The sequence below is a fragment of the Balearica regulorum genome, chromosome 2 (genome assembly GCF_011004875.1).
Source record: "Balearica regulorum gibbericeps isolate bBalReg1 chromosome 2, bBalReg1.pri, whole genome shotgun sequence".
Taxonomy (NCBI): Eukaryota; Metazoa; Chordata; class Aves; order Gruiformes; family Gruidae; genus Balearica; species Balearica regulorum.
The window spans coordinates 114641038-114656286 of NC_046185.1; the positions used below are offsets into that span (position 1 = coordinate 114641038).

Consider the following 15249-nt stretch of genomic DNA (forward strand, 5'->3'; position numbering starts at 1 on the left):
GTTGGGACGGCAGACGGTTTCTGCTCTGAAATATGCAGTAACGGTCCCTGTTGAAACAGCGCCTTACTGACCGCTGTTCTCTTCTGAAAGGACGGTTCTTATGTTTCTCAACATGTGACAGGAACAAAGGGCTGACGGGTTTGTAAAATATTAAAATCACAATAAAAACTGGATTTGTTTCGATATTCTGTGTTTTCAGTTTGCTGAATTGTTTTACTGGTTATGCTTCAAGATAGTTGTAAGTTGGAGAGGCTAGTTTGCCTTTTGGAAATTATGGATTTAAAATAAACATGTCCAATGATCTGATGAAGGTGAACTGATGGAAAAAACTATTGTAATTTAGTAGAATATTTCCTACAGTGCTAGAAAATGTTACTTTCATTTGGATGCTCCTATTACTTGATTTAATTTTGTGTTGGTTTTAGAACCAGATTCATCTGAAACCGTGGTCCTGTCTGTCTTTTTGAAGGGGAATTGTTGTCCATCAGAACTAGAAGGAATTTGTGTGGTTTCATATGATACACCAACAGGTAAGCGACTGGAGATTTCAAATTGATTTCCTTTTTTGAGGCCTTTTTCTTTACATATTTCTTATAAATGTTCTTTTGAAATATATTGAAGACCGTAGTAATGAAAGAAATAATGTCTATCAGAGTCTAGTCTTCAGTTTTAGTTAATATTTTAGGTAGCATCATTAAGTCATGTAATTGGTTTTGTAAAAGTAAAATCATATGCTTATGGCTTGGGAAGCAGCTGTACTAGCTTTCCCACCCTGTCCTATCAATTTGCTTCTGTTCTGCTCTTTATGGGTCCACCTCTTGGAATGGGAAGTTAATTACATCTTTATGACTATTCAGCCTTCTGGGCTGCCAACAAATGTGAAAATAACTGCCTCCCCAGAGAGGAAGAGATTTGAATAAGCAATAGGAGTGATTATTCCTCACTTCCCTTTTAATAGTTGAACATATTCATTCTAAAGAAATAAAGTAACCCAAAGGAATAGAAACTAAGTAATTCTTTTTTTTAATGCCCTAATGTTCCTAGTGATAGAATATGTAAATTTACCCTGCTATCCATAACTGAACACTGATTAGCTTAGTTTTCTGCACACAGTCTTGCGAATGTGTCAGACTACTGAGAAACTGTATTTAGGCAGGGCTTCCATGTTAAGTTAAATGCAGCATAAACAAGTGTAAGCTGTCTGTTCTTCACTTCTCACCGCTTGGCTCTGCTCTTGCACCTCCTCCCCTGTTGTGTTCACACGATCAACAGTTGTTTCTCAGCCAGATTTGCTGATTTGGTTCACTGTGCAAACACAGAGCTGTGCCAGCACAAAGGGAAGGGTGACACGGAGTAGACTGGCATCAGAGAAATGCATGTGGAGTTAGGGCTTCTGTGAAGGGTGGTGATCTTGAGTACCTTATCCTGTGTATTTTTTTTATTTAAGCATTGACTTCACATCACTTCTCATTTGAAATGTGTTTATGATAGTCTAAGCTGTGTGATGATTGAAACACTTATTTCTAGACAAAACTGAAACTCATGTTTTTAAATAACTTGATCTTTCTTTGGACAAGGCTTGCAGGTATGTGCAGAGAGTAGGAAAGAAAAGGATGCTCCTCCCTTTTCCTTGAGACCCTGCACAAACAGCTGTACAACTTCAGTCCCTCTGCATTGTGATTCTGACTGCTTATTCCTTGTGAATAAGATGCTGTACCTTTATAAGTGTCCAACTTAGTGATGGGGCTTTAGACAGGTTTTGTGGTATGACTGTGATAGGTAGTATACTTTGGAGTATCTTGGATCCTCTGATTTTGAAAACTTGTGTTTTGTTTTGCTGGTCTTGCTTCTGTGATTTTGCTTTGCAAACTTAAAGGGTATTTCTCAATGCTAAATGAAGGTATTACTTCTTTCAGGTGATACTAGTTAAATTTATGCTTATATTTTAGATATTAGGTTGGCTTTTGCTAGCCTTTTGGTTAGGGAAGTAAAGAAATCTTGTGTTAAGTACGTGTGATTTTTTTATATGCAATTAAAAAAAATCCCCAGAAGACATGACATCTAACAGAATTAAAGAACGGTAGAATAAATTTCAAAAACTGACCTTTAATGATAGAATTTACAAGACTCCTAAATAAAGGAGCGTAATTAAGATCTTGCTAAATTTTTGGATATTCATTTAAATTATTAAGCTGGGATAATTCTATCCAATTACATAAAAATACTAATGTTACTTGTACAAGGCAATCAAATTCTTAAGTGTAATATACTAGTAAACAAAATCTAAGTGCCTTTGTGACTTCATTATATTTGAATAGAGACTTTTTTCCTCTTTTATTTTTTAAGATACCCATATTTCTGGCCAAATCGGTCTTCAGTGTATCTCTGTGGGATTCATACAGCTGAAGGTTAATGAGTCACTCAGTTGGATGGGATTATACTATTGATGAATGTGGTCTCAAGTCTGGTTTTTGGCTAGCATTATGCCTTTATGTATTGTCTACTTAACAAGTGTGGCTTAAGTTCTTTACAACACGTTACTACATTTCCTTTTTTTCTTATTTGAGTAGCATCTGATGTATTCTTTTTTTTTTTCTTTTGTCCCATTGCTGGTTACATGGTAGAGCTCAATCCTGAAGGTGAGTGAATTGAAAAAATGCGGAGTTTGAATGGTTTCATGTGTGATAGTGTGTTCCGAATAAAGCAGATTTGGAAGGGAGCTGTTATTTTACCGATTATTTCTATAAGTTCTTATTATCCTTGGTTTGATGCTATGAAGGTGTGAATATTTGATAAAATTGAAAGTAAATGAGACTTAGACATAAAAAGACAGTTACCCATGGGGAAACAGAAAGTAGTAAAGACATTTCTTGGTGAAGTATATTCCACTTTCTCATGTAACATAGGAATTTTGCAAACTATTAAGTGCCTTGCGCATTGAGATTGGAAATGGAAAACACAATTGTATGTTCTTTCTTTATCATATTTTTAGCTATTTTTTTCAAGTTTCAGCAGGAACTTAGGCAGCTAAATTACAGCTTTTTTGGTGCAACTGAAACGGCTATTAAGGATTTGTAGCTAATGCTATGCTGTTTGGACTGAGTAGCTCTGAGAATGATGTCACTTAACATCTCTTCTTTCCAATTCCTATTGGAAACATCTTATTCAAGGCTAAAAAGCTCCTTTCTAACTGAGAATACCAGCAGTACAAAGCTTAGCTGTGATTGTGATAGGTATGATACTTGCAAAAGGTACAGTTAAAAGACAAAACAGGACTGGAAAGTTAGCTTATGTATAGGTAGACTAAAAAGAGAGAAGGGTAGTTCTGCAATGTAGTTGTGTACATGCATGGAAAAGATACAGTCCTTGCAGAAGATACTTTGTTAACTTTAAAAATATATATTAAGTACAAATTCCCTCATGTTTGGGGAGGGAAAAAGTTGCTTGTCATAGATTTAAAGATCAACTGAAAGGGTGTTTTCAGTCTTGCAGTTTTCCTAAACAGAAGTTATACCTACAGATGTATGTATATTTGAGTCTTGTTTTTCAATACTTATGCTCTTACATGCATACTAAGCAAAGTAAAAAAGTAGATAACTGTGTTAATGGTTCCCTTCCTTTTCTGGTTTCTGGATATTTCGGGGGACCTCGAGGTGCTGTACAGGAGATAGATGCTTGAACAATCTCAATAAAATGCTACACTTGGCAAGAATAGCTATCACCACGTGGCAGATTTCTGCTGTATAAAGTAAAATTTTTTTTAAAAAATAGAGTAAATATGTAAATAAACTATATAAATTATATGTATGTAATTTGAAAGGCTAACATTCTAAAAATGAAGATTTGGATTTTGTTTTAAGAAATTTCTACTCAAGATGAAGAGAATATTGTAAAGGACAGTAAACTTTGTAGAATTATCTGGGACAAAACTTATTTGGGTTACTGTGAGGTGCACTGGGCTAGTTAAATTCAGAGTCATCAATGTCAGAAAAAGCATTCATTCTCTGAATAGTTAACATCCTAAATCAGAGATCTGAGCTTTAATGGTTTTTATCATGTACATCAGTGTTATGTTTCAAATATAATTAAGATGAATGCTTGCATAATTTGCGAGTGAAATTGTAACTACAGTGCATGTAACTGTTTTATTACTTTTATCAGGTAAGTGCATAGTGCCTTTAAATAGTAGTAACTTATGAGATAATGTTTCAAAATTTCTGTTGCGTTTCAGATTAGAAGAGAATCTGAATTTTTTCACATTTTTTTCTTTATTACAGTGCTAAAATTGTATATTGTGCAATGTATCACACCCCTAGATGAAGTGAGATGTATTACTAGACATAACACCAAAGGATTGAGGAAGTTCTGGCTCCCAGACTTTGCTACTGCTTTGTGTTTCTTTACTATGGTTTAAAATGCTGAAATAGTCTGAAAGTATTTCCCAGCAAGAGTTTTTCACTGTAGTGATAAATTTTGTTGAGCTTTTTTGGTTTGGTTTTCTTATATATAGTTGTTTTGGACTCATCAACTAGAAATCTCCCTAGTCCCCTCCCAAAGCCAGATACTATTTGATTTAGTTTTGATTTGACCTTTGCCTGAAATATGAAAAATTATGTTTATGACAAGGCAGACTGAGAGCAAACTATCTAGGAAAAGCTGGTTTAAAACAAGAAGAAAAACATCTTGTTTTAAATATAAAAATATTTCAAAGTCTTTTTGGCTAGTTTTGTCACTAATTTTTTCCTGTTGATAAAGTCTCCATACCTAAGTTCAATAGTAAAATGTTTGTGTTATGTTGTCATCAAGAAAAGATTTTAATTTTCCCATCAGATGATGAAGATACAGTTAAATGAATCATTCTGAAAGGTCATGGAATTATTGTCAAGTATTTTTTCAGGAATTTTCCTTGAAACCCAGGGATATCCTAGTTTTGTTAGCAAAAGGGTTGCTTGGATGACTGTTAAATGGTTGAGTTCTACTTTTATACTAACCTGCGAAGCTTCAATGACTGATAACCTCTCTGTAGCTATCAGTTTCATGACTTTTCTGGCTCCATGTAATCCATGACAATAACTTATTTTAGTCTCTCTAAAAATATACTTTGTTAAATTCTGTTGAGGTGAGTGTTGGGTTTAATGTTTGAGTTTCATGGGTTATTTGAGAGAGAATGAGTGATTGTTGCTATGACATTAGTACTATTCTCAGTAAGATGAGTATTGGTGCCTATAGTGATGTCCGTACCCAAACAAAGCAAGGTTTCTCTGTTAGCTGCTTCATCAAAAAATCGTCCTTAAAAAACCCTGTAATCTGGCTGCCCAAAAGAGCAAGAACTCCATGCTTCATACCAACTAGCACTTTTACCTTTCACATAGAACATACTGGGCTATTTCTGACATGCCAACAATTTTAAACAGTGTTTATATTTGAGAAATTTTTTGACACATTCTAATGAATCTGGTTTCTAAATGTTAGTGTTAAAACTTCCTGTTTTCTCTTGCACCATTCTGATAAAATTGCATATGATAGTAGATCCCAATGCCAAAGGCAAAAGCCAGTTTGTTCTACAGTTTTGTTTTATTATGATGCAATGAGTTGAAAGATAGAGATTATTAACCAAAGGTATATGAAATTCTATTATCTACATTTTTATCTAACTCACAAACCTCTGACAGATTATATGAAAGTTGCATAGATATTATTTGAGAATTAAAAAAACAAGAGTAAATGTGTTCTTAAAAAGGATTTAGTTTTCGATATTCCTGATGAAAACATATATGCTTCAATTTTGTGTTCGAAGTATCAGGAGTAATCACACAGCTGTTGTCTATGTTAAAATAGAATTGTTTGTCTAGAGCATTAAATAAAATGTTAATCTTCATTGACTGTTAATTGGTATAAATACAGGTATGCAGTGGATTTGGCTAGTAACTCTCGCTTTCCCATTTGCTTGAAAATGTTCACTTGAAATGGTAATTAAAAGTACTCAAATTTAAAGGTATTTTAGGTGGAAAATTTAACAGAAATTGAGAATTTTACATAGTTTTTGTTTTGATGTATTCCTTAATCATATTAAAAATATCTTGTTATACCTCTTTGAGGACAGCAATATGAAGTATCTAGTATTCAGAATATGGATATAAAAGGTGAATCTATGTTGTTTCATTTTAGGAATACCAAAAGTTGCACAGTGTAACTTCAGGCTGCCTTTGCGGTTAATTTGTGTTCCAGCTCAAGCTTCAAAAGCAGCAAACCACAAGCTAACTATTGATACCAATAAATCTCCCATCAGTTTTCTCACCATTTTTCCAGGTAGGTTTTTAAATATGTCTATAATAAGAAATGTGTTAGGAACTCCAACAGGAATTGTTTGTCCATGTAAAGTAATGAGGTAATAGAACAAAGCTGATGTTAAAATGTTTAAAAAGTATATGTTGAAACAGATGATGGCATAATATTTCAATAATATCTGCTTGGGCTAGTGTATCTGTCTCTGGTAAAACTGCAAATTTATTTACACAGTGGGCATGATATAGATCTAATTTTTATGTATCCAGAAAATAATTTTACATAAAATTCCATCAGTGGTGGTGTAATGGGGAAAACATGGACATTCATTTAAAAAAAAAATTAAACAGGGCAAAGCAAAAGTGGTGAATGTTGTATGTAAGGGGTACAGTTGCTTTGGAGGAAGATTTGTGGAGTTCTTGATATATCGGTCTGGAGCTGATCTTATTAAATAATTTCATTAGTCTTCTTGGACTAAAAAGAAGATATGTACTTAGTGATATTTTCTGATATACAAACCTGAGCTACGTTTGAAATTCAGGAGAATATTAAAATAGTATGAAGGAGGAATTAGGTGCCATTTAGGACTGGAAAAAAGAGGAATGAAATTGAGTACTATAAAGTGTAATGTTATGGAAATAATTTTTGCTGTAATTATGTGCTCATAATTTGGGAGAGAGAGAAGGAGTGGAAGTTACCACAGGAATACTGTGTGGTACAATATGGTACAATCATAAGCAAACAAATAAGAACTGAGGACGCATTAGAGAAAATGTTTCCACCCAGGAAACTAATATTGTGTTACTACACACTGGCACACTGAGTGCTGGTTGCTGATATTAAATAAAAATTAATTAAAACTCAAAAGTGTAGAAAAAGGCTATGAACATTATCTAGGGATTTGAAGAGGAGAATTAAAAGAAAGTGACTCATTTAGCTTAATAAAACACAGGCAAAAAAAGGGAATACAGTTGCCTTCAGTAAATATTTTGTGGCTGTATCATGGATCTGGATGATCATATTAGCACAAGAAGAAATGCATAAACAGGGCTTATAAAGTGATTGTGAATAAGTTCAGTCTGGCAGTGTTTAAGTTTCTGAACTTCAGAGGACTGAGGTTCTGGAACAGTTTTCTGAGAGCTGTATGGGCCAACAACTTTAATATGGTATTTTTAAGGTGGAGCTGCATCTCTTTTTGAAAAGCTTATGCAGTATATTTGTCTGAGAGAAGTGGAGTAGGTATGGTTGGGTTTTTCGATAGCATGATTTGCTTTGCGGGTAAATAGACCTTTTCTCTCAGATGGGTGTGCTGTGTAATACTTGGTTGAAACAGAGAAACTCTTTTTTCAAAGGTCTATGTTTTGGGGTTTTAATCATAGGCTTCCATTATGGCTAATCATTAATACTTTCAAAATAGAGCATTATTTTTTATTTTTAACCTAGGGATGCATTGTTGAAAATATAACACAAAACATAAGCCTAGTGTGTTCCAGAAGAAGGTATTAAAAATCTCTGAGTTCTGTTCATCCCATTTTCATTGATGGGGAAAAAAAAAAGCATGCTCTTTATAATGTGATCTGTGAAGGAACTTTGGATTCTTGGTGTACCAATAAAAATTGTATCTCTTCTACTCCCTGTTTTCCCTTCTTTTTAGGGGAAGGTTGGGAGGAGAGGTCACATGGAGTAGTTTTTAAAATATGGTACTATAAAATTGAGCCTTTTTACCTGGTATGATCCACTACATGGAATGAAAAGAAAGGTGGGCGTACATGGGCTTGGAAGAGTAGCTGTTTCAGCAAGCTAGATGTTTGTGTTGCTCTGTGCCAAAACTGAAAAGAGAGTGTGTTGGGTTTGTGTGGCAGGGTTTTGGTAGCAGGGGGGGCTACAGGGGTGGCTTCCGTGAGAAGCTGCTAGAAGCTTCCCCTGTGTCTGATAGCCAATGCCAGCCGGCTCCAAGACAGACCTGCCACTGGCCAAGGATGAGCCCATCACTGCCTCTGTGATAACATATTTAAGAAAGAGAAAAACAGTCAGAGAGAGCTTTTGCAGCCGGAGAGAGGAGTGAGAAGATGTGAGAAACTCTGCAGACACCAAGGTCAGTGCAGAAGGAGGGGCAGGAGGTGCTCCAGGCACCAGAGCAGAGATCCCCCTGCAGCCCATGGTGAAGACCATGGTGAAGCAGGTTGTCCCCCTGCAGCCTATGGAAGAAGGATGAGGGGGTGTAGAGATTCCATCTGCAGCCCATGGAAGACCCCACACCGGAGCAGGTGGAGGCACCTGAAGGAGGCTGTGGCCCCGTGGGAAGCCCACGCTGGAGCAAGCTCCTGGCAGGACCTGTGGACCTGTGGAGAGAGGAGCCCGTGCTGGAGCAGGTTTGCTGACAGGACTTATGACCCCGTGGGGGACCCATGCTGGAGCAGTCTGTTCCTGAAGGTCTGCACCCTGTGGAGGAGACTCACATTGGAGCAGTTCATGAAGGACTGTCTCCCGTGGGAGGAACCCCATGCTGGAGCAGGGGAACGATGAGAGGAGCCCTCGCCCTGAGGAGGGAGGAGTGGCAGAAACAACGTGTGATCAACTGACCGTAACCTGCATTCCCCGTCCGGAGGTTGAAGCCGGGAGTGAAGTTGAGCCTGGGAAGATGGGAGGGGTGGGGGGAGGTGTTTGAAGGTTTGGTTTTATTTCTCATTCCTCTACTCTGTTTTGCTTAGTAATAAATTAGATGAATTTCTTCTCTCAGCTCAGTCTGTTTTGCTTGTGACGATAATTAGTGAGTGATCTCTCCCTGTCCTTATCTTGACCCATGAGCTTTTCGTTGTACTTTTTCTCCCGTCTAGTGAAGGAGGGGAGTGATAGAGCGGCTCTGGTGGGCATCTGGCCCCCAGCCAGGGTCAACCCACCACAGAGAGCAAGCTTAAAAATTTTCATTGTAATTTCTGCATAATTTTTGCATACATATCTGAATTAAAGGTGACCTCGCATCCAGTAAAAGGTGATAGTTTTTGGGCTGTACACTAATCACGGTTCTTTTTAGATGGGACAGACTGAACCTCTGAGAAATCTGTCTTTTGCTTCCAGCCTGAGAAAGAACAACGGTGTGTGTCTCAGCTTCCACCTGTGAATGAAGTGAGGGTATACCAAACTACTGCTGATGTTCTTTTACTTCTCAGTCCTATGAAGGGGAGCAGTCTTGGTCAGATTGCCTTTCATAAATTACTTGTGCAAAGGTTGATATGGTCCTGGCTATGCCTTGACGTTTGTTGAATACCACTGTTGAATTATAGAATACTGTATTTAACGTTCTCTTTCAGACTTTGTTGATCCATCTGACGAGGACCAGGCAAATGTTCTGGGATTTCAGTTTTTAACTGGTTCAAAAACCACTCTTCTTGCTTCAAAAACATCGCGTAAGTGTTATTAGTATTAATGTAAAAAAGGCCTGATCATCAGTTAATATATGCACAAAATGAGAATGTGGATCATACAAAGAAGAGTAATCCCTGTGTGGGAATTCAGGAGTTTGAGTGTTAACTGACCATTTCTTATCCCCTCTAATTATGTTTCTAGGGAAGGCACAGAATTTTATAACAAAACAAAAAATCATACTCTAAATATAGTACACTACAATGACAATTCTCTGAAGAAATTGGATTTTCTTGAAGTTTTTAGCAATGTTTTTATTAATGAATTAATACTGTCATTATAATAATGGGAAACCCCCTCTTTTTCTGAAAGATATTTCAACACCTGTGTTTGGAAGTAGTAAACTACTGGAATTTTTGAAATGGATTAAAAAGCAGGTTCTAACTCTCCACTGACTTTCAGTAATCCTTGACTTTAATTAGGCATCACACGCTAGTTACTTGCTTCTCTCTACATCTAAGTAAATGCCTGTCTCCATAGATGCTTGTGTATCTTTGTAAGTATAGGATTATGGACTCAATATCCTTCCTATTATTTTTACAGAATGTATGAACATGCATGTAGATACGCTGTTACCTGGTCCAGTATCTTGTGTAGGGCAGTTTGTGAACTAAGGAATCATGTTCCAGCCACCTGAGTTTGTGGTCTTTAAAAAAGATTGGTTCTCTTCATTTTGGAGAGTTTATGGTCTTGCCCTGTACATACTCAACTCACTAAACTCCTTCTTGGTATGTGCCATTGGAACCAAATCAGTTTGATTGTGTTTAGCATTTTCCATGCCAGCAGAGCACAAAGTCCTCATTTCATACAGCAGACTAACAAATTGAAAAGCTGGAATACCTATTGCGCATTACAGAGAGTTCAAATGGAACGCTGTGTGAATGCTTTCTGAAAACTGTTCTGAGTGAGAAGTCAGAATCTAGTTTGTTGATGTGAAATTCTTTCGATGCAAAAATAATCTGCCTTACTGTTTTCAAAAATCAGTATTTCTGATGGGTTATATAAATATTGGTGGCATCAACTGTGAGCTATGAGATAATATTTAATACCTTTTCTAATGTAATACCAATGTCTTAAAATCAGAAACCATCTGGAGAGTAACTTTCATTGGACCAAGAATCACTTTACATTTCTAAGGTTCAAATCCATTTGTATTGGTTTCTGTATGCATTATTTGCATGCTGTTTTATTGTTAGTTTGTTTTTAATATTTGTTTAAATAGTAGATCTTAAACAGTTTAAACTAACTAGACCTGCAATGGTAGTTTCTAAAACCTAAAGACTTTCAAGGATTTATAAATAACTTTTTTCTGGATTACAATTTAAATCTTTCCTTTGGACTTTTATATAATTGCTAAATCTGATGCTGTGTAAGGGACAAATTTGTGTCTATGTAATGAATGTATTTTAGCTTCTAGTGAGGCTATAACTTTTAAGTCCCCCACCCCAAACCCTCAAGATTTTCCTCTCAGGTTTGTTTATTCACTAGCTAGGAATGATGCTTGCAGCTTTACTGTAAACTTTCCCACGCTGCTTTACTTGTGAAATTCACTTAACAAAGGAGATTCAAAATATGTGTTTCTCTTAGTGTGACTACTCATTTCTTGTGTCTGGGAATCATTACATCAGAAAACAAATGAGTTTGATGCCACCTTCTCTGTTAGCAGCCTGTTTCCAACATCCACTTCATGCATTGGATTGGGTTGGTTACAGAATTTTTTAGGGAGGTTTGCTTATTTGAAATGTTACCTAAGTAAAACTTATTAAAAAAAAAAAGTAAAAGGTCTGACACTCAAGCATAATTCAGAATTTATCAGACAGACACTATCCATAATACAAAAGCGTTGTTTGGTAGAATTTCATGATACTAAAATGATTGTGCTTGAGTGGACAGATCTTCTGTGGAATGCAGATGAAATTGTGTGTTATTTGGCAGGTCCTTATTCTGCTATGTAATTTAACACTGAGTTTATACTTTGTAAAAGTGCTTATGCAATAGTATCATTGTGGAAATGTTCTTCAAAAAGAAAATTGTATGTGTAGGTAAATAATGACTGGAAGTAATGGTGTTTCAGAAAAGTAAAAAAAGTTCATTGTGACTGATCAATCCTTGTTTCTGGTTTACCATGAAAGAAGTTAATCTTGGACAGTGGAAGAAGACATCTTTTTCCATATCCCTTATCAAATGAACCTTAAATTTGAATGGGAAGAACTGCATGAAAGTCTCCAGGTTCAATTGGGTTTCACTGCTGAAGCTGGAAACATGAATGACATCTGTTTTCACATCTGTTTTTAATTGTATTAGCTAATCCTTTTTGAACAGTGTAGTAATTGAAGATGTTACTTCAGCCTGTCAAGAGGACTGCTGCAAAGCAGCCCAGCCTGAAGTGCATTTTGACAGTTAAGACATATTAAAAAAGAACTTACCCCATGTAGACTGAGGTTTTCAGGTTTGTTTTTTTTTCTGAATTTTTAAAAAACTGTCTTTTAATCAAAGTATAAAGAAGGCTTGGCTGTTAATTGTGTCTGGGTTGTTTTCTGCTGATGAGGGCTTTCTAGCTGAGAAAGGAACTGAATCTTCTAGACTTTCTTCAGATAACCTACTGGCAGGGCAACCATTCTTAATGCAGGTTGTGCTAGTTGGACAACCTCTTGTAGTGTTAAAAGCCTTTGTGTTTGGTATATAGATGCTCTTCAGTCTCCTGCTTTTCTGTCTGAGAATTTTCTGAAAATCTATTGTAATTTTCTGTAACAGAGCTTCTTTTAACAAAAAGCTAACACAAGTTGGTGAACTATTATAAAAGCACAGGATGAGCAGAAGCACAGTTATTTCTTTAGTTTTTTTCATTGTATTTCTGTTTAAAGCCATGTGTTTAGTACAACTAAAGATTATCAGTTTCATACAGTTTCTGAATCTAATTTGCCTTTTTTTGAGAGCTGGAAGATCATATAAAGCAAATGACTGCAATGCTCTCCACTCAGGCCATGGTAAAATTAGATTGTGTTTGTATTGACCAACAAACAATGTATGGAAACTAAATATGCATTTTGGAGGAAATTAGTTTTATCCATTTGAAACCATTAATGTATTAGATATGTCAATTATAAATGGAATGACTGTTGATTTGGCCTGAAAACATCTGAGCTAATTTCCCTCAAGGAAAAATCACTTAAGGCAAAGTATGATGATACATCCAACTAAGTCCAGCCATTACATTGTGAGTGTTTAAAAAATGGATATTAGGTTGAATGTTATCTTTAGCAGATGGCGTTCTTTTCTTTAGCAGGCATGTTTTTAAATACAACTTGCTTCTTTCCTGTTACATTGTAAACAGAATTTGTCATTTTCTTTTCAGTGAAATACGTATCCTGGGAATGATGCCAGTGGTAATGTCAAACAATCTTGAATTACTAATGTTGAGAAAATTTTAAATAAGTACATTCAAGTTCTAAAGAATTCTGGTTAATTTGATTTACTGTGAACCTTGTTAACAAGGGCAAAAAAAGACCTATTTTGTGTCAAACCCTGGCAATTCTCTTTCCTCATAGCTGTGTTTCTATCTGTCCTTCTGGATAAAGTATTGGTAGATGAGTAATGAAAAAAACCACAGGGAACTGTTGTTTGAAAGAATTTATCAGGAAAATTTATAGCAAACCCTAAAATTAAAATGGTGTTATGATTTTTCACAATGTTTTCCACTCAACATTTAGTTAATTCTGACTTCCTGAAACTGATGAGAGGATTATACAAATGTGGACTGGAAACAGAATCACAGAATGGTTTGGGTTGGAAGGGACCTCAAAGATCATCTAGTTCCGACCCCCCTGCCACAGGCAGGGACACCCTCCATTAGACCACGCTGCCCAAAGCCTCATCCAACCTGGCGTTGAACACTTCCAGGGAGGGAAGGGCCTCCACAACCTCTCTGGGCAATTCCAGTGCCTCACCACCCTCACAGTAAAGAATTTATTTCTAACATCTAATCTAAATCGACCCTCCTTCAGCTTAAACCCATGACCCCTTGTCCTGTCACTACACTCCCTGATAAACAGTCCCTCACCATCTTTCCTGTAGGCCCCCTTCAGGTACTGGTAAGCCACAATTATGTCTCCCCGGAGCCTTCTTTTCTCCAGGCTGAACAATCCCACCTCTCTCAGCCTGTCCTCACAGGAGAGGTGCTCCAGCCCTCTGATTAGCCTCGTGGCCCTCCTCTGGACTCTCCAACAGCTCCATGTCTCTCCTGTACTGAGGCCCCCAGAGCTGGATGCAGTACTCTAGGTGGGGTCTCACAAGAGCGGAGTAGAGGAGCAGGATCACCTCCCTCGACCTGCTGGTCACGCCTCTTTTGATGCAGCCCAGGACACGGTTGGCTTTCTGGGCTGCAAGCGCACACTGCTGGCTCATGTTGAGCTTCTCACCAACCAACACCCCCAAGTCCTTCTCCTGGGGGCTGCTTTCAATCCATTCCTCACCCAGCCTATAGTTGTGCTTGGGATTGCGCCGACCCACGTGCAGGACCTTGCGCCTGGCCTCGTTAAACTTCATGTGGTTCGCACGGGCTCATCTCTCCAGCCTGTCAAGGCCCCTCTGGATGGCATCCCTTCCCTCCAGTGTGTCGATCACACCACACAGCTTGGTGTCATCAGCAAACTTGCTGAAGGGTGCACTCGATCCCATTGTCCATGTTGCCGACAAAGATGTTGAACAGTGCTGGTCCCAGTACCGACCCCTGAGGAACGCCACTAGTCACCGTTCTCCACTTGGACATTGAGCCACTGACCACAACTCTTTAACTGCAACCATCCAGCCAATTCCTTATCCACTGAGTGGTCCATCCGTCAAATCCATGTCTCTCCAATTTAGAGACAAGGATGTCATGTGGGACAGTGTCAAATGCCTTGCACAAGTCCAGGTAGATGATGTCAGTTGCTGTTCCCTTGTCCACCAATGCTGTAACCCCATCATAAAAGGCCACCAAATTTGTCAGGCATGATTTGCCCCTAGTCAAGCCGTGTTGGCTGTCACCAATCACCTCCTTATTTTCCATGTGCCTGAGCATAGTCTCCAGAAGGATCTCTCCATGATCTTGCCAGGCACAGAGGTGAGACTGACCGGCCTGTAGTTCCCTGGGTCTTCCTTTTTTCCCTTCTTAAAAATGGGGGTTATGTTTCCCCTCTTCCAGTCAGCGGGAACTTTGCTGGACTGCCAGGACTTCTCAAATATGATGGAGAGTGGCCTGGCCACTTCATCCGCCAGTTCCCTCCAGACCCGTGGATGCATCTCATTAAGTCCCATGGACTTGTGCACCTTCAGGTTCCTTAGATATTCTTGAACGTGATCTTCTCCTACAGTGGGTGGTTCTGCATTCTTCCAGTCCCTGCCTTCTGTGACCTGAGCAGTGTGGCTCAAGCACTTGCCAGTGAAGACTGAGGCAAGGAAGTCGTTGAGTACCTCAGCCTTCTCCATATCCTGGGTAACCAGGTCACCTGTTTCATTCTGGAAGGGAGCCACATTTTCCCTTGTCCTCCTTTTATCACTGAC

General features: G+C 37.9%; 1 protein-coding gene across 5 annotated transcripts in view; it reads left to right on the forward strand.

Annotated features, from left to right (window-relative positions):
- The window catches only part of BBS9 (Bardet-Biedl syndrome 9), a 309029-nt gene that overhangs the window by 65317 nt on the left and 228463 nt on the right, over positions 1-15249 (forward strand). For 4 of the 5 annotated variants that reach the window (XM_075745399.1, XM_075745396.1, XM_075745397.1 and 1 more), the window contains exons 14-17: positions 426-530; positions 2625-2639; positions 6169-6309; positions 9597-9692. In XM_075745399.1, the coding sequence (XP_075601514.1) occupies positions 426-530; positions 2625-2639; positions 6169-6309; positions 9597-9692 (357 nt within the window). The remainder of the gene's footprint in view (positions 1-425; positions 531-2624; positions 2640-6168; positions 6310-9596; positions 9693-15249) is intronic. The other variant, XM_075745398.1, reaches the window with a different exon arrangement.